The 26,023-nt window shown below is 40.1% G+C and overlaps 2 protein-coding genes across 7 annotated transcripts in view; both read left to right on the top strand.

Moving 5' to 3' along the window:
• creb3l2 (cAMP responsive element binding protein 3-like 2) overlaps positions 1–1,552 on the top strand; it is a 21,851-nt gene extending 20,299 nt beyond the window's left edge. The window contains 1 exon segment of the mRNA XM_029462412.1: positions 1–1,552. This exon segment is cut by the window's left edge and continues 138 nt beyond it. The gene's annotated coding sequence lies outside the window, so the exon portion shown is untranslated.
• Positions 1,553–4,448: 2,896 nt separating this feature from the next.
• dgki (diacylglycerol kinase, iota) overlaps positions 4,449–26,023 on the top strand; it is a 64,677-nt gene continuing 43,102 nt past the window's right edge. For all 6 annotated transcript variants that reach the window (XM_029461545.1, XM_029461550.1, XM_029461546.1 and 3 more), the window contains exon 1: positions 4,449–4,921. In XM_029461545.1, coding sequence (XP_029317405.1) covers positions 4,698–4,921 — 224 coding nt within the window. In that variant the 5' untranslated portion in view covers positions 4,449–4,697. The remainder of the gene's footprint in view (positions 4,922–26,023) is intronic.

Raw genomic sequence — 26,023 nt, 5'->3', positions numbered from 1 at the left:
CCTCCCCCTGTAGAGCATGGTTCAGTGTCCTGGAGCAAACCTCATACAGTAGTTCCCACTGCTGATTGTTCCATCTCTGCTTAATCAGATACACTGTAATAGTAATGATTAATAATGTTAATAATAATAATAATAATAATTATAATAATTATAACTATAATAACAAAGAAGCACTGGTTGCCTTAATTTCTGAAGTAAAAATGCACTGAATAATTTTTACATGAGTCAACTTATCAGTTGTCTTAATTGACGTTCAAATAGTGAATAATGCAGCGTGGCATTTATTCCAGTGGAAAGTATATTAAAATATGACGTGAGGCTTTTTACAGGACACTGACGGAGGCCCTTTGTATTTATAGAAACCTTTGTTTTTCATAAAGTTATTGCTCTTCGTAGTTCTTTTAATATTCCATGTTTTTATTCCATTCCAGCGAGGCGTACGCCCCCTTTTGATACTTGTTTGTGTTCATATTGTATTGTTTTTTTATTTTATTGTACTCTTTTATATATTGTTATATATTTTTTCTTCAGCTGACACTTCAAACATTAGCTCGGGGGTTCCAGCGCTCATTTAAAGACAAGTTAAACCTCATATTTGGGATGTTTTATAGCAAAGAAAACGTTGGAGAAGCTGTTTCTACGACGAGGTGTGTGTGTAAATCCCAGAATTGAGCTTTTCTGTCCCAAAATGTTGAACTATTCCTTTATAAAAATGTGTGCTGGAACCACAGGATGAACTTTCTGCACAAACTTCTTTTGGCCTTAAGTCCTGCGATGCTTTTGCTTTAAACACTTTGACTGTCAGCTTCCTCTCAGCATTTGCCAAAAAAATCTTTCCTCCCAGAAATGAAAAAAAAGTCTATTTTTGTAAATATAAGTTGTTAATAAATAAGCAAGTCTGTTTCTGGGATCTGTAGTTTCTAAACCAATCCATAATCCACTCTTGAGTCTGTTTTAGATGCGATGCTGTTGATACATTATGAACGTAGCTTCACAGTTTGATCTGTTAATTACAGATCGTGGCTTTAAAAAGTCCTTATTGTTCATTTCATGTGTATTATGGATGGGTTTTTACATTTCTGAGCTTTATTGAAACATGTTTTTTCATGTGTGTTACACCCTGTTCACTTTCTGCGCATCCATGTTGTAAATACGAACTGTCAACTGAAGTTAATTAAGCCCATAAACATAAGAACTTGTCATTTACAAACTGAGGATGAATTAAACAGAAATAGATCCCAGTCCAGTTTAGAGACTAGAAAACAATATTTGTATATCTTGGTCTCATATTTTAAGCTTTTTAGATCAATCAGTGGCTAGATTGTCAAAGAGGTATTATTGAAAGGAAACACAACATTTTGAATTTTATTTTGAAAATCTTGTGGGACATTCTCTTCTAGTTTAGACTGAAACTAGCAGCAAGAGTGGAGCTTTGTTTTCTTCCAAATCCAATTTCATTTCCATGTTTCTGTGTAAAGCCACTCCTGTCTTTGTGCTTTCAAATGAATATAGTATTTTCCTTAGTAAAAGCATATTTTGCAATAGCACAATGCTGTGTGTCGTCTGTTTATGGTGAATTCTTGACATGAGAGGAGAAAGAAAAACAAGCCGGGGATAATGTGAAGAGTACAATGATACTCAAGGATGCTGCCATTAGACGTGCAAGTAATATAATGCGAATACAACGGTGATGGTACATTTGTACTTAAAGTAAAAGATTGTATATATTATATATTGTTTGTGTTTATTGCTAATAAGCTAATGTTAGCATGCCAACATGTTGCTGAACATGGTAAACGACATGTTAGCATGTTAGCATTCTGATGTTAGCATGTGAGCATGTTAGTATTCTGATGTTAGTATGTGAGCATGTTAGCATTCTGATGTTAGCATGTGAGCATGTTAGTATTCTGATGTTAGTATGTGAGCATGTTAGCATTCTGATGTTAGCATGTGAGCATGTTAGCATTCTGATGTTAGCATGTGAGCATTCTGATGTTAGCATCTAGCTGCTGTGTTTACGTACAGCCTGTAGACTCTTTGACTTGTCTCCAAAGAGTGTTATAGTTATTTAAAATATGAAGATTTAAACAGTTGTTATAAATAATTGTAGTTTTTTACATTCATGGAATATTTCACCCCCAAAATGATCATTTGTAAATCGGTTACATTATGTTTTTTGATTCTTCGTTCATCGTTTAGGCATGCAAGCAAAACAAAGTTTTATTCATGAATTCGGGGTTAAACAGGATTAATAATCGATACACAAATGATGATTTTGTGGGGGAATTATTCCTTTAAGTACAAACAAAATACTGCCCACAATGCAATGCTTACCTCAGTGGATGATAATAGTTCCCAGCCTCAAAGCTCAGGGGTCTCAGGGTTAACACACGGGCTGTAGAGGAGCCGCTATCTCCTCCATCATGACAAGGATCCTGAAATAGATCAGCAGCAGCGCCTCATAATTAGTCGTGCGACAGATCCAAGACAAAACGCAGTCCCACAGCTTCATAACAGTCTCATAGTAACACAGCAGCAATAAATTCCATTAGCGCTCCAGCTATGGTGCGTCACGTTTGTCATAAAATCAATACGAACACACAGCAGACTCTAAACTGTGTGATGAAACATCGGTTTGAGAGATCAAGGAGCTGAGGCCTGATTTCACAGGGTTGCAGGAGTTTCTCAGGAACACAACTTGTTAATTATAAATGATCCTTTCATCCGGGCTCACAGAGAAAGTTTCTACATTGTTTGATTTCTAGACTTTTGTTTTTCTAAAAATGGAAGCACACAGGAAAAGAAACTAAATACATGAAGTCACAGTAATTAGCTTTTAAGTCAAATTTGTGAAATGCTAAATCAAAAATTCTATATGTTCAAGTCAAAATGATGTGATTTGAAGACTGAATGTTGACTTATTAAGTAAAAAAGTCGACTTATTAAGTCAAAATGAGTTAAAAAAGTTGATTTATTTAGTTAACATTATATTATACTAAGTGAAAAATGTGTTTCGAAGTCAAAACTATGTTGTGACCATGATGTTTAGTCACGACGTTATGTTATGACAACTATAATGACTGCATTTCATGTCCAACCGGTGTGTTTGGATAAATTATTTATGGTTGAGAATTACAGAGATTGCAGACAGATGCTCGTCGGCAGAAAAGGTCAATCAGTTCAGCTCAGGTCAGCGATGACTTTGTAAATCTGCCCAGTGCAGTGGAGCGAAACAGAAGGGAGGACAGATGTGTCCTGATGTTTGACAGGAAGACCTACTGCTGCAAAGAAAGAGATAACATAATGAAAGGTAACGTGAGAATATCATCATCATCATCATGACACACACACACACACACACACACACACACACACACACACAGTCCATGAACGCAGCATATGGCCTATCTGTGTGTGTGTGCGTGTGTGTGTGTGTGTGTGTGTGTCTGTGTGTGATTAGTGTGTGTATGCTCACCCTCTGCCCTACTTTCTGAGTGATGATGCTGCAGAAAGGAGGAGGAGAGGGAATATCCCACAATGCCACGCTGCTCATCCCATGGGCCAGATGGATGGACAGACAGACAGAAGGATAATCTTATAGATGGATGGGTGGATGCTGCAGTTACAGTCCGCACACACTGAACGTGTTAATTGTCGCCGCCCTCACAGCAGCTCGCTCTTTCGCAGTTTTCAAAAGCTGTCATGGCACACAAATACCCAACTTCCGGTCATATATTCTAAAATAAAAGTATTTTAAATATTAGCTTTATTTATCCCAGTAAATATAAATATAAAATATATATAAGGTGCAAATCCAAAATGTCTACTGATTATTTATGTCCATGATATTATACATAATAGCTCATTATTGCACATTATGTCTTGTATGGGCATTATTGCACATTATGTCTTGTATGCAGTATAATGAAAATAAAGATCACTATTCTATTCTATTATTTGTTGGACACCACTTGGGACCTCAATGACAACATTACACAACTCTGCCAGTTAATTGCAAAGTTCAGGGTTGAATTTGTTCATCCATAAAAACAGGTTCTGCATTTATACAGTATATTAAATGTTTTAACTTTAGAGTCTACCATCTTGACATCATGGAAAATGCTTTATGATTGATTTTAGACTTATTAAATCACCTTTTTATGGTAGGAAATTACACTGTAAAAGAAAACATATACAATCATAAACAGTATAGTGAAACAAATATATTAACAATATATTCTAACAAATGGATTTAAAAAAAGTATATGTTATAATAGTAAAATTAAGCTGCTTTTATGTCATGGGAATAATTATTTTCAGTCACAACTCTTTTAACCAGAACACATTTTTTTTTAAGAACGCTTTTATTTTGAAGGTTAAGGCGCCTCACGTCCGGTCTTACATTGCTAGCTTGTCGTAGCTCGCGCCCAGTTGGTTTGGGGCTCGTGAGTGCAGTTCGGTCTGTTGTCCAGGCGGCCGCGCGTGCTGCCGACCGTGCCTGGCTGCAGTATATTAAAGGCGGTTAACGGTCAAAAATCACAACGGTCAAGCTGATCCTAAACGATAACGGTGTCGTATTTACTCCCCCCAAAAACCGTTCAATCCTCCTCTCCCCCACCGGCACCTGTGTCCCCTCACAAGCCGGGAGAGAGGGGGGTCCAGAGCGGGGGGCGAGACAGCAAGGACCGACCAGCATGGACCCCCAAGCTAAGAATCGAACCGGTCCAAAGGCGGGGGGTTTCAGCGGGCGCTTGGCCTCTCTGGGAGCCGACGGGGGTGACTCGGAGTCCGGAGCCGGCTCAGAGGAAGCCGGAGTGGGCTGCTGCAGCGATACGTTCAGCAGTCTGCCCGACATGGAGCAGGAGACACTGGAGGAGAAATTAAGAGGACTGGCGTTCAGAAAACAGACCTCGTATCGGTGAGTGGGGCAGCTGGGGGGTGATGCTGGGACAGGATACTGGTCATGTTGGTGCTTGTATTTGTCTGTTATGAATGTTGCCAGCCCTCATGTTTATTTCATATTAAGCTTTAATTTATGCTAGCTAAAGCTTCTAAACACAATCACAGGTCAGGACACAAAGAGAATACGGGATTATATTAGAGGTTGCTAATTTTGGAAGATAAATTCTCTCACATGTACTGGTAGCTTGTCGAGCTAGCCACGTTATGGTCATGTTGTTAACAGCATCAACATGGCATTGATACACATCAGCACCAGCAGCAGCAGCAGCAGCAGCAGTAGCAGCAGCACATAGCTGATGTCAGTGATGGATCAAAACAATCTGGCAATATGCAACTGATTGTGTGTGAATGTGTGTGTGTGTGTGTGTGTGTGTGTGTGTGTGTGTGTGTGTGTGTGTGTGTGTGTGTGTGTGTGTGCGCCTTTCCTTTGGTGTTGTTGTAGCCATGTTGTGTTGGAGCATGTGAAGAGGGGGGAGGGGGAGTATTGATTTTTTGGGCAATGTGTGTGTATTTATGAGTGTGTGTGTATGTGTGTGTGTGAATGCCAGCAGCAGCCTGACACCCCGGTGCGACTGGCAGCTGCTGTTGATAGTGAAAACTAGCCAGAGAACACACACACACACACACACACACACACACACACACACACACGCAGCTGTTTTAGTTGTCAAATGTCACTGTCAGGAATGTGTGGCATCTATTTGTCTGCCTGTCAATTGTGTCTTTGTGTCAACCAAAATGATCTACATTCAGAGGTCAAATCAATCATTTAAACTTGTTTGTGTCTGATTGACTTGTTTGTATATTGTTGATTTATTTGGGGAACTGTGGCAAAGTAAAGCAACAGTTTGTGTCTCTAAAATTGACTTTGAATTGATTTAGGACTCATTCAGCGATAAGGGCATATAAGGGCCTGGCTTGTTTTCACTCTCCATCTTCATGCATTAACCTTAATTAGAGAAACATGGCAAAACATCTATATTATATTTAATAGATAATTTGAATTAAACGTTCATAAAGAAGGGTTCATATTAGCTTTGCATGAAGCCTTTTTATTTACCAGTAATTACCGTCTGAATCAGATTAAATAAGCATCATGTAAACACATTAAAACAGAATCAACTGGCCATTTGGGAAGGAAATTCATCTCAATTAAAAAAGGGATTGGTACAGTATAATCCTATTTGACAGATGATAATTTGTCCGGTTCATTTAAAAAAAAGAAGAAAAGATTCATAGTCATTTGAAACACCCACTTGAGCTACATGTACTGTAAGGCAATTACATTAGCAAGGGAAGGAGAGTCTTTTATTGTGCCATCATTTATAGAGTCTCTCTTCCTCTGGGTGTTTTCCCCGGGGTAAACCGCCTTGGGTTAAGTGAGGTTTCCAGGAGATTGTGCATCATGGGGAGTGCCGCAGCTGGTTCACCCTGTCCAATTTTATAACAGCAGGAGTAGTTTGTTCTGATAAATCTGTTGCCTCAGTCAAAACAACAACTGGTGAAGGGATGTATTTGGTAAATTGTGCATGACTAATTTGTGTAATCTGGAGGCTGATCATCTGACCGTCATTATATGTGCTGCAGAATTTCAGCATGATGTTCTATTATTTATTCAACGTACATTTTAGAGATAAGTGAGACATTTAGGATGTTTAGAGGTGCGCTGGTCGAAATGCAGCTGCAGATGCACTCAAATCTTTCAGTTTATTGCAATGAACACGGACTGAAATATTCAAATCCAGTGAAATATGAATGTTCCCAAAAGATAAAAGGTTCCTATTGGACATGTGGGGATGCTGTTAGCTACGCTTTAGATATTCAATTTAGTTCTGTCTGTATGATAGAAAACGAAAGCATCTGAAGGTGCAACATTCGCCAGGTTGCTCTTAAAGCTGTTGTTTAAGATGTCGCACCCGTTTGAATGTGTCGAGCAGTAAACTACTCCTCAAAACAACTGATATGAAGCTACAGCCAACAAACAGTAAACTTAGCTTAGCATTGGAAACACTGGGAAACAGCTAGCTTGGCTCTGCCCGGAGATAAAAAACAACACCTCTGAAGCCCACTAATTGACACGCTTTATTTGTTTAATCAGTGGTTTGTGGCTGTGGTTGTGGATTTACAGGCAGTTTCTGCGCTGGACTATTTATTTGGTTGCCTGGTAACCTCACAATGACGACAATGCTCTATTGAACATTTCCCAAAAATGTCAAACTATTTATTTTACTTCCAAACTGGAGTCAGATAATCACTTAAAAGTGCTGCTTTTAATATGTAGCTCAGCCCACGTTATTTTAGGAAGAAGCTCTGTGATACTCTCTATATTTATTTGATTAAAATTGACATGATCAACATATGAGTAAATCTGCATGACTGTGACCGGACACATTGGCAGAATACTTTCCACCTATGTCACCTTCTGCTTTGTAACTTTTCCCAGTTCTGTTATTCAGTGCTCATGTTCTGTAAACGGCTTCATTGGAAATCCCCAGTTGGATTATTTAGTTTGGAAAGAGAATATTTTTGCTCAAAATAACTAAATCCAGCCATTGTTTGGTATTATTGTTCATGTATTTTAGTGAAATACGAAAATAACATTGTTAATGACTGTTAATGAAGAAGCGCACCCTCACTTATTTTTAATGGAGTTTTGTTTCACCCTTCGAGAGATGGACTGATCTCTGGCGTACAGTGGAAATAAACTACTGGCTTTATTATTTAATCCTACACAGCATGTTAATTGTATGGACTGGATGATTGCATTCTGGCAATTTATGTCAAATAAATGCACTTCTCATGTAGAGACACACACTTACATGCCAGGTCTCGGTGCTGTTTTGACCTTTGGAACTTATTGGATAAAGCTATGTATAATCTGTACATTTTCCTCTTCATGGGATCAGCCGTGTGGAGGAAATGGCATTAGCCGGTCAGAAGATGGTTTGAAAGAAGGTAGTTTACATAGCTTTGAAGTGGCCAGCGCCAAGAAGTGAATTACCATATGTGGCGATATGAAAGAGCTGAGAAATGATGGCGTTGTACATCAAAGGCAGTGTGTGTGCGCGCGCTTTTGTGGTATTAAGTGTTTATGGCGGCGTAAGGCACGTATAACTTATCTGCCAGGCATTCGTCACACTTTGTGTGTGTGTGTGTGTGTGTGTGTGTGTGTGTGTGTGTGTGTGTGTGTGTGTGTGTGTGTGTGTGTGTGTGTGTGTGTGTGTGTGTGTGTGTGTGTGTGTGTGTGTTACCAGAATACTGTCCCTCCTTTTTTATCTATTCTTAGACGTCTCACCCGTCTGCTTTCATGACAGTCACAAAGACAGTCGCTTTGTGTGTCATGCCGACCAGTTAGTCAGCACGCCAGTTAGTCTGTAAGACATTACTTCAATTAGCTAGTCAGACGACCAGCTGGACACTCAATCTGTAAGTGAGTTAGTGAGTCAGGAAGTTGTTTTTCCAGGCGCTGGTCAGCAGGTCATTTGTACATTTTTGGACTATCCAGCTGTCAAGATAGGTGGTCATCTAATACTATAAACCTCCAACGTTTCTATCGCTGCAACGACGATTATTTTCATTGTCGATTTAATCTGCTGATTATTTCCAAGATTAATCGATTTGGTCTATTAAATGAAAAATGTCCAAAGTGATATCTTGTGTATTTGTGTTGTTTTGTCAGTCCAAGACCAAAACATATTCACTTTATTATGATATACAACAAAGAAAAGCCTGAAATCTTCATATTGAGAAGATGAAAACAGCATTTTCTGCCAATTTAAACGATTAATCAATCATCAGAATCGTCGCTCGACTAATCAATTTGAAATCTACATGGGTCTTAATGGATCTCCTGCGTCAGGACTGATTTTATGGACATTTTATTTTAATATATTTACATGAATTTTGCATCAATGTGATGAAATATTTAAATCTGCAATAATATATTAATAATAATTGCATGACGATATGATAAAAGTACGATTCCATTAATAAATAAGAAAAACAATGAAGCCTGGCTTTGTGCATCTCCTCAAATACAAAATACTGAGTTAAAAAAGTTCCGCTGACACTTATGATCCCGTACATGATTCTCCTGTGACTTCTCATAGCAGTCTAGTAGAACATGGATTAACTATAAAGCGTGCTGAGCTGTTGTTTCCTATCTTTGTTTCTTTGTCTGTCTACACGCAGATGTATTCATCCCACTGTCAAACACTCCCCCTGGCTTCTCCTTTGAAAAGTCATCACTCTCAAGATACACATTTGGACCATGCAGAACCACAAATGATGTTACAGCTGAACAGGGGCTTTTAATGACTACATGAAGACTAGCCATCTTCCCCTGACCATGACGCTGCTGGGTAAACATGCTACCATGACCTGTTTGCCCAAGAGGGAAAATTACAAAGAAACAAATACTTTGTTTCGTCAACCAGCTTATCATGTGGTGAGATTTCACCACCGCCTTTGTGAGAAATGGTGCAGAAACAAACGGCCACAAGACAGGATGTCGTAACATTATCCCTCCACTATTTACAGCCTGCTTCACAAACAACAGATCACAATAAGCTCTTGTCATACCACAGTCCAATATACTTTGGGTTTCATGTCCTCTTCGGCTGTGGGACAATATACAGTAGGGACAGGGAAGAAAGATATAAATGTATCTCATGTTGCTACCGCTGATTACCACCTGCAGGGGTAAACAGTGATCAAAGGCCTTTCATCGTCTGATGCTGCCAGAATATCAAACTCTCTTTCCAGCCTTCAATTAGGACAAAATACAAGAAGTAGAGGGAGGGATGGAAAAGATGGGGAGAAATGTTCGAGTCAAAGGTGTGTCACGACTCAAGAAAAAAGGAGGAATAGCGACAGATTGGCGCTGACGCATTATAAAACGATTACTGTATTACCCAACAGAGAACGGATACATCAAGTGGAGCAATAACATGTAACCAGCTCTAAAAATAAAACTGATTACTTGTTTGACTTCCAAGTCTTCAGGCGTTATAATAAAGTATTTAAGGTCACAGATTTGTTTTTAACTTGAAAAGCTACCAGAAAATATTCCTCAAGTGTTCGGTCTCTATGGCCGATACTTTTAATTGAGTTGCTGTATAACAACATTTGAATATTTTATTTTATTTCAAATGAAGCTCAGCACTTGAAAGTAGTTCAGTAGAGAGCCATGATTGAGCTGAGCCTTTATCAGATTTCATACGCATACTTACCTTAAGACTCTTAAAGGCATTCATGCATTTTTAACCTTGTGATCTTTACTTCTTTCATATAAACAACGCACACGAGTCAACAGCCTAAAGGAAATAGATATTTCAGATTTAGTAACCTCTGTAATGCCATGCTGCTTATAGTAATTGTCTAACCGAGCAATGCATCACAGTGCAGTACAATAGCACTGGCTTCCCCCAGGGGAAATTAAGTTTAGAAGGCCAACGCAGAAAAAACTACTCATTATACACAACAGGGAACAACATTCAACACATTTAGTTCATCACAGGGAGTACTCGCATATGATCATCAGGTTTTTTCGTTTTTGTATGCATGTTAGTATGAATCAGAAATTTACAGCAATTATGCACTTAAACATTTCATCCCAGAGTGCTATGTTCCCAGAGTCTTATGTTCCCAGAGTGCTATGTTCCCAGAGTCCTATGTTCCCAGAGTCCTATGTTCCCAGAGTGCTATGTTCCCAGAGTGCTATGTTCCCAGAGTCCTATGTTCCCAGAGTGCTATGTTCCCAGAGTCTTATGTTCCCAGAGTGCTATGTTCCCAGAGTGCTATGTTCCCAGAGTGCTATGTTCCCAGAGTCCTATGTTCCCAGAGTGCTATGTTCCCAGAGTCCTATGTTCCCAGAGTGCTATGTTCCCAGAGTCCTATGTTCCCAGAGTCCTATGTTCCCAGAGTGCTATGTTCCCAGAGTGCTATGTTCCCAGAGTGCTATGTTCCCAGAGTGCTATGTTCCCAGAGTCCTATGTTCCCAGAGTCCTATGTTCCCAGAGTCCTATGTTCCCAGAGTGCTATGTTCCCAGAGTCTTATGTTCCCAGAGTCTTATGTTCCCAGAGTGCTATGTTCCCAGAGTGCTATGTTCCCAGAGTCCTATGTTCCCAGAGTGCTTATTCCCCAGAGTCCTATGTTCCCAGAGTCCTATGTTCCCGAAGTGCTATGTTCCCAGAGTGCTATGTTCCCAGAGTCCTATGTTCCCGAGTCCTATGTTCCCAGAGTCTTATGTTCCCAAGTGCTATGTTCCCAGAGTGCTATGTTCCCAGAGTGCTATGTTCCCAGAGTGCTATTTCCAGAGTGCTATGTTTCCCAAGTGCTATGTTCCCAGAGTGCTATGTTCCCAGAGTCCTATGTTCCCAGAGTGCTATGTTCCCAGAGTCTTATGTTCCCAGAGTGCTATGTTCCAGAGTGCTATGTTCCCAGAGTCTTATGTTCCCAGAGTGCTATGTTCCCAGTGCTATGTTCCCAGAGTGCTATGTTCCCAGAGTCCTATGTTCCCAGAGTGCTATGTTCCCAGAGTCCTATGTTCCCAGAGTCCTATGTTCCCAGAGTGCTATGTTCCAGAGTGCTATGTTCCCAGAGTGCTATGTTCCCAGAGTCCTATGTTCCCAGAGTGCTATGTTCCCAGAGTGCTATGTTCCCAGAGTCCTATGTTCCCAGAGTGCTATGTTCCCAGAGTGCTATGTTCCCAGAGTCCTATGTTCCCAGAGTCCTATGTTCCCAGAGTCCTATGTTCCCAGAGTGCTATGTTCCCAGAGTCCTATGTTCCCAGAGTGCTATGTTCCCAGAGTGCTATGTTCCCAGAGTCCTATGTTCCCAGAGTCCTATGTTCCCAGAGTCCTATGTTCCCAGAGTCCTATGTTCCCAGAGTCTTATGTTCCCAGAGTGCTATGTTCCCAGAGTGCTATGTTCCCAGAGTGCTATGTTCCCAGAGTGCTATGTTCCCAGAGTGCTATGTTCCCAGAGTGCTATGTTCCCAGAGTCCTATGTTCCCAGAGTCCTATGTTCCCAGAGTCTTATGTTCCCAGAGTGCTATGTTCCCAGAGTGCTATGTTCCCAGAGTGCTATGTTCCCAGAGTGCTATGTTCCCAGAGTGCTATGTTCCCAGAGTGCTATGTTCCCAGAGTCTTCATTGTAAGACATCGGTAAGGGCTATCTTTGCACTTCAAATTGCAAAACAACGAAGGGAGATGGACGTTTATGCCGTTTTGAATGGTTAAATATCCAATCGGCCACTGTGAAGGTGGCATAGGTTTCAAAGAGTTTAACATCAGTAGGCTATTTAATCTTTTTTTTGTCCGGTATTCTCGTTGAGATTAAGTTCTCTTTTACGAGAGAGATCTGAGAACAACATTCACAAGAACACAAACCCCAAAACAAGAACAACACGATAACAAGGAATTAAAAACAGTTAGAAGAATTGTGTAAAACATCAGATAATAGAGTTTTAAAACTCCCAGTGGCTTGCACAACTCTAGTTTGAAGGCAGTTTGAAGTTCCTATCATATACAGTACCAGTCAACACATGTTGACCCCGGGAAAGATCATGGCTGAGAACACGAGATATTTGAAAAGTCTCTGAGTCTGTGAATGATTAAGTCCTTCTGTAATAATATAGAAGATTAAACTGCTCTCCTCTATCTCCTTTCTCCCATTAGCTAAAGTGGATTTAACCAATAAAACCAATAAGGAATGAGAGCTTTCACCTGAAAACCCCAGTACACTCAGTACTATCCTTCTCCCTTATGCTTCATACAACCCGTGCATGAGTCGGTTCTATAACTCAGTCTGTGTTAAATTCAGTGGAACGCTTGGCTCAGAGTCTGGGCAGCTTAAAGACGGCCATTAATTTTTAAGCGGACGATCAGAGCACCAATTGTTGATGAAATACAAGGCTCACTGACACAATTTCCCCTCTCTCATCTCGTCCTCAGGATGGATGAACAGATACACATGCATATTTATGATACTCTTTTCCCATTAGGAGGAGGAGAGTAAGCTGTATGGATGTATAGATAATTTAAAAGACATAACGAGCCAAAAGATGCATTTTTAAACCATTAGTGTGTAGCTTTGTAAAGCTTCTTTTATCAAGGGTCTTGTTAATTCCAGTCATAGCTTTCCATTGTATTAGACTGCTCTTGTGTTTCTTTTAGGTTTACTTGGCTGTAGACTGTTAAATGTTTTACTGTCAAAGATACCAGAGGTCATACAAGTGGTTATTAAATAAGTTTAATTGTACAATGTTATACGATTACAATAAATCCACCGATAATCCGACGGGTCTATACAGTGTTAGGGGCATTTTTCCTTTGTCAGGGTACATGATTCAAAACACATTTGATACACTTTACTCTATAGTTCTTGTTCTGGATGGAGTGAAGGTGAGGTCAAACTGAATACAAGCAGTTTGTAAAGGACGGACGCTCTGATACTGAGGGGAGCGGATCTCTTCCTGGCTCAGTCAAACCTGTTGAATAATGTGTGTGTGAGTGTGAGTGTGAGTGTAAAGCCTGTGTTATTCATTAGGATGTTCTGATCTTTCTATACACGCAGTATTCTAGACAGACAGAGGTGTTAGTACATCCCTCCCCAGCTTCTCTGACTAACGCTGTTCCAGTTGGCTGGTGGTGTGTTTGTGTATGCTTATGCATATCAATCATTTTCTGCTAAGAAGAAGAGGAATGATGATGTCTGTTTTAGGAGCAGGAGTGAGATTTCGGCTCTCTCTCTCTACTTTCCTAGCCTTTTCAGGAGTGTCTGAGAGTACGAGCGAGTGTGTGTGTGTGTGTGTGTGTGTGTGTGTGTGTGTGTGTGTGTTGGGGGTTATTTTGCCCATAATGCAGTGTGCTGAAGCATTATGGGGGCTTGGCAGTCAGGAGCCGCTCCTTATTAGTCGTCTGGCTGGCTGTAAGAGGCTTTTCCTGCTTGGAAATTAAGCTTAAAAAAGAAAATGCAGGTGAAAGGCGAAACAGAAGAGAAAAGAGAAGTGGATCTTCCTGGTGTAATAGAGAAGAAGAGGAACCTTGTTGAAGAGAAACCTCGACGTGCTGAAGATTAGTCAATTACTTCCTTCTCCATCAAACACTTGTTGTGTGATTGTGAAAGGAGGTGTCTGCAGTTCTCCTTCACTGTTTGCACTCGTACCTACGGAAAGTAATGCACTATAATAGAGTGCTGCAGGGACGAGTCCTAAAACCAAGGAGTTCTGGTTCCCTCGTCTCAAAGTCAACACGTTTTTGTTTGTCTGTGGTTAACACAAGCTTAAGAGATGTCAGTAAAAACCCCACTTGTGAATTAAAAAAGCCGGTCGCAAAATGAGAGGACTAAACGTCATCCTACCGAACACGCCAGCTTTCGTTTGTAGCCTAAAGTTAGCTTTCTACTTCTGGTGTTTGAATTGACACCTCAAAAAAATGTGGGTATTATCATAAATGTTTGTTTTATGTTTGCCAAATGATTTCACACCTGACGTTAAAGTTGTAACTTCTCACTGATTGCACTTACTGTGTTGTTTCCCGGCCTGTCTGACAGTAAACACTACAGAGGAACAAAAGTCTCTTTTCCAGCTGCAGAAAATGACCTGAAAATACAATCAGTGCTTATTGTTATCCTACATTTCTTTCTGATTCCTCATCACGAGCCACATCACAGGACCATAAAGGCGCTGGGTCGTTGTTGATGGCGCTCAATCACTTCTCTAATTTGTTTTTACAGCTTGTTTGGAAATTCACATCAGCAGCGTTCACACAATAATTTATGACTTGATGATTAGATGTTTTGCTGAATATGATTCATAACCAAAAAACAACGTACAGTATGGACTCGTGTGGATCTGCATCAGGATGCTCAACTAAACTAGCTTTGATGCTACATTCAGGTGCACACGTACGAGGAGCAGCTGAGGATGAACACGGTTTTACTAATTGGGTCATATATATATATATATATATATATATATATATATATATATATATATATATATATATATATATATATATATATATATATATATATATATATATATATATACACATTTTTCCTCACACGTGTATATACTAGAAAGAAAATAATGATTTTGTGTTCTTTACTTTACTGCAGCCTTTAATAAGGTGTGTTAATAGGAGAGCGCTTGAGTCATTTCTCCCAGAGAAAACGGATTGTTTCCATCACACAGCTCTTAAGAGGATGACAGCACAGAGCTCATAGATGTGATATCCATGTCAGAGCTGCTGTACCTGCTGGGAGACATTAACTTGATACTGTATGTACATGACTTTATAAAAGTAGAGGTCTTGCTTTGAGCCGTTAAGTAGTTTTAAAAGGTTATACTGATTAGACTTGTTTTTCTGTGTTTAACATTCATTATTGAGAAGTACTAAAGCGAGACAGGACGACGCTGGACACACACACACAGTGGGTGTAAACGTGTGTTTGGATGGACAGCAGGCTGAATGATTGATTGAACAGCTAATTGACTGAGTGAGTGAAAGGACTGGATTACGACCTGCTAGTGAGAGAGTCTCCGGCTGGAGGTCCTTAGTTGCCTGGCTGGATCGCTGGTTGTGTGGACGACGGTGAAGCTGCATAGTTATCTCTTTGAATCACTTTTGTTATTGGATGAAGGTTGTAACAGGGAGCAGGTTCATCGTAGGGTTAGGGTTCTGTATACGTTCATAGTCTTTCCCCTGTCCTGTGCATGAACGCTCCCTGTTGCTGATTGGTTAGAATAGTGTCGTGTGGCTCCCAACCAATCGTTACCATTTACAGAGCCAGGGCTGAGTTTTGTTTCTTTGCGCACATACAGAAGGAACTATCCTTCACCGGGAACAGATATCTGGTGAGTGTCCTGGATTAGAATCGCTGACTCCACCTTTTGGAAGTAGCACCTCCTCTCTCACTTCCAGCAAGCCCATCTGTGTCGCCGTGAGCCGACGATGAACCTGTGGAGTCGACCGCTGAGGCGACACTGACTCCATCACTGCAACTCTGTCGTGCTCTTATTTTATCACCTTCAGCTTGGCTTTAATTGCATGACGTGTACATACAGAACAATAACATTGAAATGCACAAACTTTTCAACAGATGAATTGATAATGAACATAATCCTCTCATGTTTAATTATAATGTTTAATACATGTGAGAAACTACGCTCTCTGTGATATCATACCTTTTATAAAATAAGTTAAATACTCAGTAAAGCTTTGCTTTGTTCTGCAATATAATGAGTTCTGTAGCTTGATTCTGAAAAGGTACACTATAAATGTATTTGTATTTGTCGAGGTAGACGAGTCATCTTTTAACTTCACGTCTTTGACCTCTGATCCTGTAATTTGTCTTCTTATTCTGAGCTTCTCTGCCGGATGGGTTCCTCAGCTAAAGGACTGACAAAGGGGCATTTTATTTTTAGAGTTTATTCTCTTTGCTTTATTGTCGGATGTAATCGTCTTTTTAAAATGTATTTCAAAGGTTTTTGCTGGATGAGACGGAGATCTGAGGCTCTGATGCCAAATGGTTGCGCTGACTAATTTGTTGGAGCCTCACAGCCAGCTGCTCCTCCAGCGCCGCAGCCACAAAGGAGAGATTTGGTTTTGATCCTGTCTGGTTTTGATTTTGGTTTTCAATTTGTTTTCCTATGGTGATGGCGTGGACACACTCTGGGTTCTTTCTCTCTTTCTGTTTGTCTACCAATTACTGTACATCTGCATCCCTCCCTATTTATAGACTTTATTACTTCTGTAGCTACACAAACACACGTATACACTGCTGTGATTGTTATCATATATGTGCTGCATGGATTAACCCTGGGCTTTAGGAAGTGTCTCGTGTGTGTGTGTGTGTGTGTGTGTGTGTGTGTGTGTGTGTGTGTGTGTGTGTGTTCGTTTGTGTATGTCTATGTAGGTAGGATTACCGAGCACTGATCATCTCTCAGCTCTCAGAAAGATGAGTCCCCACTCAAACTCAAAGCTCTCACACACACACAGACACACACACACACACATGCCCATTCTTGCACATAAATACAAACATTATAACGCAACTCTATACTTAAATAATATCTTTGTTTTTAAGTTTTTCTCTCCAATTAAGCGTTTCTTTAGCTGTTTTTCATTTTGTCCCTGACTCAATCAAAATACACGCACACACACACACACACACACACACACACACACACACCTAGCAGTTCTCAGCTGCAGAGACACGCTACAATTAGTGAGACAGCATCCTTGTGTGTGTGTGTGTGTGTGTGTGTGTGTGTGTGTGTGTGTGTGTGTGCACTAATTGCTCAGGTTAGATGAGAGTCATTAGTAAATAATTAATTTTATTAGGCAGCTGTAGCCTGAGGTTAGTGAGACAGCACACTTGTACACCTGGCTTCTCTCACTTTCTCTATTTATACTGTACATAAGTTAAGGTTTAGATTCTTTCTCTTTTAAATCCACGTTTGCAGCTTCTGTCTTTTACCCTTTTATCTTTTCCTCTCTTTTCTTTCTCCGCTTCTCTTTTGTGTGTGTGTCTATTCTAAGCAGCAAAGGTCAGATACAGATGCACAGCGCGGATCTGATGCCTCCCCCACATTACATGCTCTCCTCACACGCACACACACACACACACGCACACTGTGTAATTATGTAGGTGTCAGAGGAAGATGTGTGAGAGGGTGAGGAGAAGGTAGTATCAATCCTATGTTCTGGCTGTGGTTCATGACATTCGCTAATTGTGATGTAGAATATATATATATATACACACACAGTATATATATATATATATATATATAATATATATATATTTATATATACACACAATATATGTATATATATATATATATATATATATATCTATATATATATTAGATATATATATATAGATATATATATATATCTATATATATATCTATAGATACTCTATGGTCGCGCATATATATAGATATATCTATCTCTATATATATATAATATATAGTCGCCTCGCTAATCTCTACTCTATCCCTATATCTCCTATATGTGGTGTTCTCTCTATGTGTGTATATCTCCTGTGTTCTATATTCTATGTGTCTCTATTATATGTTATCTATATCTCTCTATCTGTATGTCTATCTCTCTCTGTATTGTCATTTATCTATATCTGTGTCTCTCTCTACGTCTGTGTCTGTCTATATCTCTGTGTCTATCTGTTCTATATATGTGTCTATCTCTTCTTCTGTCTGTTATTTCTCTCTCTATGTGTCTCTATACTGTGTCTCTCTCTATCTATCTTCTTCTCTCTCTCTATCTCTTCTGTGTATCTCTCTCTAGCTCTCTGTCTCCCTTCTCTGTCCTCCGTCTCTCTCTGTCTCTCTCTGTCTATCGCTGTCTCTCTCTTGTCTCTGTTCTCTCTCTCTGTTCTCTATCTCTCTTCTCTCGCTCTCTCTCTCTCTCTCTATCTCTCCTCTCTCTCTCTCTCTCTCTCTCTCTCTTCTCTCTTTCTCTCTCATCTCTCTCCTCTCTCTCTTGTCTCTCTCTATCGCTGTCCTCTCTCTCTCTCTTCTCTCTCTCTCTCTTGTCTCTCTCTCTCTGTATCTCTCTCTGTCTCTCTCTCCTCTGCTCGCTCTCTCTTGTCTCTCGTCTCTGTCTCTCATCTCTCTGTTCTCTATCTCTATCCCTCTCCTGTCTCTCTCTCTCTCTCTCTCTCTCTCTCTCTGTATGGCTCTCTTCTCGTTCTCTCTCTCTCTCTCTCTGTCCTCGCTCTCTCTCTCTCTCTCTGTCTCTCTGTCTCTCTCTCTCTGTCTCTCTCTCCTCTCTCTTGCTCTCTCTGTCTCTCTCTCTCTATGTCCTCGCTCTGTCTCTCTCTCTCTCTCTCCCTCTCTCATCCTCTCCCTCTCTCTCTCTCTTGTCTCTCTCTCTCTGTCTCTGAGAGGATAGAGAGAGAGATATAGAGGAGAGGATATATATATGAAGGGGAGAGAGAGATATGATAATTACATATAAGATATATAATATATATATATATATGTATATTATATAGTATATATGTATATTATATTACTGTATATATATAGTGTATATATATATGCTATGTTATATATATGGTTATATCTAGTATATATAATATATATATATATATATACTATAATATATAGTATATATATATATATATATATATGTGTATATGTATGTACGATGTTACAGGTAAAGCTATCTAGCGTATATAACGTAAATTATTAATCTGAGCCTCCACCTCTAAAGCTGCAACATTAAAATGATTGTTACACATTCAATGCATCTATAATTATAATCCAGATTATATTATATTCTGAAATGGGACCACTCTGTATTCACAAGTAACTTTTACTTTTGTGTTGTAAGTATATTTTGATGGTAATACTTTTGTACTTAACCTAAGTACGCTTTTGATGAGAGGCCTGATCCAGTATCGTTTGTCAAGATGTCCTGGATCACGGAGCAACCGGTGTAATATTCCACGAGCAAGTGAGTTCAGCAGGTTTCAGTGCTGACTCATTCTGATGTAGTTCCTCCACCTCCACCTCTCTCCGCTGAGCTTTTCTCTATTAAACTAAATATCTTTGGGTTTTGGATGGACAACACAAGACATTTAAAGACACCAGCTTAGACTTTGAGAAACTAGAATTGACATTTTTCACTATTTTCTGACATGTTATAGACCGGCAGATTGATCAATAATCAAAACTTCCCATGAACTCTAATAGTTTCTTCCTTTCCCCCGGACCTGTTCTCTGTGATCCTGTCTCCATGAAGTCAGACACAGATTGGACGTGTCTTTTTCCTCCATTTGCATCTATTTGTGTCTCACCATTGACTCTGTATGTGTCTGTGCTGCCTAAAGTTTGCATCACATTTATTCTGAACACACCTTTCGTGCGTCTAAAGTCATCAAAGCAAACTATCTATCGTCCCGATACACTCTTTTCAGGAACGCTTGGCACGAAAATGCAAAATGAATCACGAGCGAGAAATCCTGTTGTGGTGTTTGAAGAGTTGTGATCGCTGAACGAAGTAGTGTGTGTGATGAAATTGTTCTTTTTGTTTTGTGTTATGTGAAATCAATCTCTCTTTCACCTGGAGAGAGTGTGTGTGTGTCTCTCTCTGTGTGTGTGTGTGTGTGTGTGTTATTGACTGTTCATTTAGAGAGTGCAGGATGTTTATTCAGGCCCTAATGTCTCCCATGGGCGCTGGCATTGACAAACTGGAACACTACCTTTCTGTTACATCCCTGTCTTGTTGTTGACGCTTTAGTGAAGCAGGTACAACATGCAGCTAATTATAAACGCGTCTCCACTTTAATATTAGCCGTGTTTTAAATCATGCCTCTGGAAAGGACGTGTCACTCTTTGTGGCTCTTCTTTGGGGCATGAATGTCGGTAAAGCTTGAACCCTTTTTGAGGCTCCCCCTGTCACATGACCTCACTGGCTAGTACCGGAGGTCACTCTGTGTGCGAGTGTGCACGTGCATGTGTGTGCACGTGCATGATGTTGCGTTGACACTCCACTATGACTGTTCATAGTCCGTTCACAGACAATAAGCAGTTCTCTCACTCTCGTCCTCCCTTTCTTCTACTTATAGAAACAGAGTGGGTTTTCTGAGTGGGAGGTTTGGAAAAGATACTCTGCTGACTCTGCTCGACAAAAAGAGAGAGAAGAAGAGTGGCAGTGAAATATACAGTGGTTAAATCATGAAGAAGAAAAATGTTTGTTTATTTGAATAAAGCTTTTTTATTAGTTAATATTTAGATATTTCATAAAGAAGAAAATCAAACGTGATTAATGTTAATAAATACTATTACTTTTTATATAATATTAATTCATATGTTCCTGGTATGTTCAGCCATGTCTTAAGTCTTTACATTTATCAGCCAGTTCAATTAAAAGATGCAAAATATTCTTATTTAAATACTTTTTAGGGGCCTGAAGATGCAAAATGTGTGTGATGGGGGTGCATACCACATGTCTCTCCACTATCACGTTCAAATAAAGACATTAAATGCCCAAAAATAATATATCAAAAAGTCAAAAGACTACAAAAACATTAGAAAAAGTATACACTTCATAAATGTCTTTTAGGGATAACCCCGTCTCCTAGAAATGACGCATATTATTACATTTCTAAATGTTAATAATGAGGAAAATTAGGACATTTAGTTGATTTAAGGTTAAAATATTGATGCGTCACCTCCGTATGACTCCAGTGTGGGATGACTCCATTTACATTTGTCGCCAAACATAACTGGGAAAACAATTTAGTTCTATAAATACATCATTTCTAAGAGACGTTGGAAACCACTGTCTTTAACTATAACAACAATATTTACGTACTTAGTCTCTTAAAAAGATTCTTATGCTCACGTGTATCGGTTTGCAGCTTTCCTAAATGACGGAAGTGATTAGTTGATATTGATTTAAGATGTCTTTCTCTTCTTCTTGTTGTTATCGTCTGCAAACCGCTGGATTACAAACTACAGCATGTGTTGCTGCATTATACATTTAGCAAGGAGCATAATTAACACCCAAATGTTATCATCAGTATCGAGGCACATGTCATCCTATTGATTGGTCTGTTGGCCAACGCCTCTCATGGAGCTGCTGCTTCATTGAATACTTTCAGAATGTGATCTGAATATGAACCAAGCGTGCGAGTGAGTGAGTGAAAACAGTGGGTGGATGGAGGGATGAAGATGTGAGCAGAGAGGAGGATGAGGTTAAGGAGAGAGTGTGAAGGAGAGATGATGATGAGGAGGAGGAGGAGGAGGAGAGAAGCCAAGGCCTTTGGGCAAAGCCAAGACCGCCTACAGATGCTCTCCTTCACTCCCCCTCTCTCTCTCTTCTCACAGTTATCTCTTTTCCTCTCTCTTCATGTGTCCTCTTGTCCTCTCTCTCTCTCTATTTCACACTCTCCTCCCTTCCTCTCCAATCTGACTTTCCCTCCTCTCACCCTTTCTTTCTCTCCTCCTCATCCACCCCCAGAGGAGAACTAATGTAGGCCAATGGAGAAGTGAAGTGAAGGGCAGGCACACACACACACACACACACATCCAGACCTTCACCTTGTGAGTGAAGGACAGCATCACATGTCCACACATGGTCGTTGCTAAAGTCCTCCAGAGACATAGAAATGTTCACAGATACGTTTCTTGCCATTTAATGATAGTGAAATGATTACTCAGTGGATTTCTGCACGGTTTTGTCCTGTCATGCCAGGGAAGCAGATGGGAAGCAGAAGTGAGAGGAAGGCAGAGACGTGGTCTGAGTACCAATTCCTACACACTAATTCTGAGCAGGGTTTTGAGTCTAGAGTTCACACACTATAACATAATGTATGAACAGGATCGAGAGTCTGCAGCCACGCTACAGACTATGTGAGACTCAAAGCTAGCGTCACCATGCTAACAATGTCAATGTTAAACCTACAATAACACATTTTGGCCACCTAGGGGCCGAGGAAACAAGTTGTCAACATAATAAGAACTTGATAGCGAAGCGTTGCTTATCTTCAGTAGCAGCATGGTCATTAGTCGCATTCCAATAGTCACTCTCTTTTAACTTCTGGCTCTTTACATGTAAATGCTCCAATGTGCTCACCAGCTACTCTAACTGTGTCTGTGTGCTGACAAGGTCGTGTTCACTGAGGTTTTAGAGCTTTTTAGCTGGAAAAATGTGCCTCCTGCGGCTGAAAACGACACCCTGTGAGCTGTGAGAGTGAATGAAAACAGTGAGGTGCGAGCTGACCGCTAAATGATGAGCAGGAACTCTCTTTCATGCTCCGGTGATAGTTCTGTGGGTTCATCACTACGAGCAACATCGTGCAGTATTTGTGTAAAAATCTCAATTATTACCCCTTTCACATGCAGGTACAATGTTCACCCTCGTAGGTTAGCTTGTTAGCATGCTAAGCTTTGATAATAATTAGCACTGATCAGTACCTCTGCAGGTATTTCATCATAAAACACAGTATTCTACACATTGAATTGTCCTGATGCGCTCGATGAAAAGTTAAGGAGTATTCACAGTTACATGTCTGGACCAAAAACCATAAATGTGATCTTCATGTGGCACGAGACAGAAGCTGGAACACAAAACAATAACTATCTGTCTGTTAAATTGAATTGCCAGTAGTTTGATTGACATACAAACGGATAAAAACAGTAAACTACAGGATGAAATACTTACTGTACACTATATGATATAGTCATGAAGATTAAAATCAGTGAATAAGGGCACAGACAATTGAGAGGGTAAAACTGACACGTTTTTGAGAGAGAGAGAGAGAGAATGCTTATAAATAGAGGGAGGAAGGTCAGAGGGAAAGAGTCAGGCTTCCTGTATCCAGCCTCACAACCGGATACACACACACAAACACACTCACACACGCACACACAACACAAATGTAATCCAGAGCTGAAAAACCTTTATTGTATTATATTCTGTTGTACTAGTGTACCCTCCCGCTCCTTTGTCTTGTCTCTTGTGTGATCTCAGTGAAGATGAACCTTTTTATCTTAGAAAAGCTAAGGAAATAGTTCAATATGCCAGAAAAAATGCTTGTTTTGTCCTGTGAACAGTCCAAAACCTAAAGACATTCAATTTCCAACAGTATAAAAAGGATTAAAGCAGGAAAACCTCCCGTTTGTGAAGCTGGAACCAACTTTTCTCTTCGATACATGGCTGAAACATTAAGCAGTTATCAAAATGGTTGTTGATTACCAGTATCAACCAGTACCAGTATTTCTGTTGAGTGTGTGTGTGTGTGTGTGTGTGTGTGTGTGTGTGTGTGTGTGTGTGTGTGTGTGTGTGTGTGTGTGTGTGTGTGTGTGTGTGTGTGTGAGAAGAGCGTGATCTAATAAGAGTTGATAGTGTACCCGACTGCAGCTGCTCTCACACACCCACTCCCTGTCAGACACACACACAGAGTAGGAAAGTACACTATAATTAAACATATTATACTTATTAAAGATAAACTCGGCTCAGCTCAACAAGAACAGCTAATGTATAGAAAATATAATCCATTATGGTCGACTATGAATTAGCTCTCACTAATGAACGCATAAATGAACCTACACTGTAACAGATTACTTTCACATTAATTTGTCTGTGACTTAGCGTTGTTAGCACTTATTGATTCAGTAATCTATTCATTAGTTAACAATGTGACAAATCAAGCAACAGCTATTGTTACTCATCGTGCCCTGCGCTTATGTCGGAAGAAATTAGTGCATTTCTACTAAATATAATAAGTTTATTAAGTTTCAGGGGAGTAAAGAGCAATGCCACTACACCACACAGCGATGGCCACGACAACTATTTAAACCAGCTCAGCAGGGGGTCTCCTGCCGCTCGTCCCGCACACCATGCACGTGTTGGTCGAGACTCAACGTGTACGATTAACACACGAAGAGTATCGCAATTAAATTAGTGTTGTATGTGCATTCTTTGTTCATGTTTGCAGCGGATACATTCAGAATATGCGTCTCAATCGCCGTTTGCAACGCTCAACCTGCTGCCTGTTTACGTTCAGCTCTGTGTGTTGTGCACAAACCAACTACCTGACAAATTGCAAGGCTGGGGTAGCGATGCATGCCCAAAATAAAAGCTAATACGACGTATGTCATGGGGGCGTTCTACGTTGATCGGACTCGGCTTCATTAGCCAAAACAGCTAAGTAGGAATAGTCTTTTTCAGAACAAGAGGAATTAATTTTTTTAATATTTGGTGCATGTTCAGTTAGTCAGTGACCATCTGGAAAGCTATACATGTTGTGTAGTCCGTGCACCATCCTTGCATAAGGGTGCGGACGGTGCCAGTTTGGGGCTTTCATGGCCCAAAGAGGCATCAAGTGTTTTTATGTTTTATAGAATATCTGTTTGTCTCTGCAGGAGAACAGCTGCGTGAAATCATTTTAGCTGGCGGCTGGTTGTCATCTACAACAACCAATGCATGATTTGACACACACACAGACACACACACACACACACACACACAATAAGAAGGGGTTTGTTAAGAGAGAGGTACTGTAGTGTACACACTGTACAGACGGACGGGGAGGAAGACAGACAGACATGGAGAGGAATTGCTGTACGCTTAGATACAACTGGGAAGGAAGTCTGAGTGGAGTTGCCATGACAACCACACCCTTCACACCCTGCCCCCCTACACACATGTACACACACACACACACACACACACACACACACACACACACACACACACACCACACACACACACACACACACACCACACACACAAACACATTGACTGGCCTAAGGCAGAGAAATAGGAAATGTTTGTGTGAATTATTGTAGCAGCGTGTGTGCAGATAAGAAACTGTTTTGACAATAAATATAAGATAAGAAGAAGAGAAGAAGAATAAGAAGAAGAAGAGAAGAGAAGAAGAAGAAGAAGAAGAAGAAGAAGAAGAGAAGAAGAAGAAGAAGAAGAAGAAGAAGAAGAAGAAGAAGAAGAAGAAGAAGAAGAAGAAGAAGAAGAAGAAGAAGAAGAAGAAGAAGAAGAAGAAGAAGAAGAAGAAGAAGAAGAAGAAGAAGAAGAAGAAGAATCTGTGTAGTAACTCGTGTGTGTGCGTCTTTTTGTGTTGATTTCTTCCTGCTATTGTGTGCTGTCACATTCCTGTGTGTGTGTGTGTGTGTGCTTTGGGGTCAGATGAATGATACAGCTGCAGGATGAATAGTTTGTATTAATTTAACACAGAGAGAACCCTAACCCTTCTGTATTTCCAGTACACGATCTTCATGGGTTTTAAAATCTCATTGAATTCTTAGCATTAAGAAGATGAACTGTAAGAAGTCCAGTTTCACGAGTAGCTCCATTAGTTGGAAGACTTATTAGATGCCAAAACCAAAGTTTATAATACTACAAGACACGTTTACAGCTCTGTCACAGCAGCGATAACTTTGTCCTCCACCTCGACAGAGATACACAATTACACAATTCACATTGCAAAACAATCCACCAGGAAATTGCATGTATTGCATTGGCCAACGCAGAGCATTGCTGCATGACTGTGCAAGTTCTG

This window comes from Cottoperca gobio, chromosome 23 (genome assembly GCF_900634415.1).
Source record: "Cottoperca gobio chromosome 23, fCotGob3.1, whole genome shotgun sequence".
NCBI classification, from domain to species: domain Eukaryota; kingdom Metazoa; phylum Chordata; class Actinopteri; order Perciformes; family Bovichtidae; genus Cottoperca; species Cottoperca gobio.
Note: the sequence above shows the minus strand (reverse complement) of the source record. Positions and strands in the feature narration are given on the sequence as shown.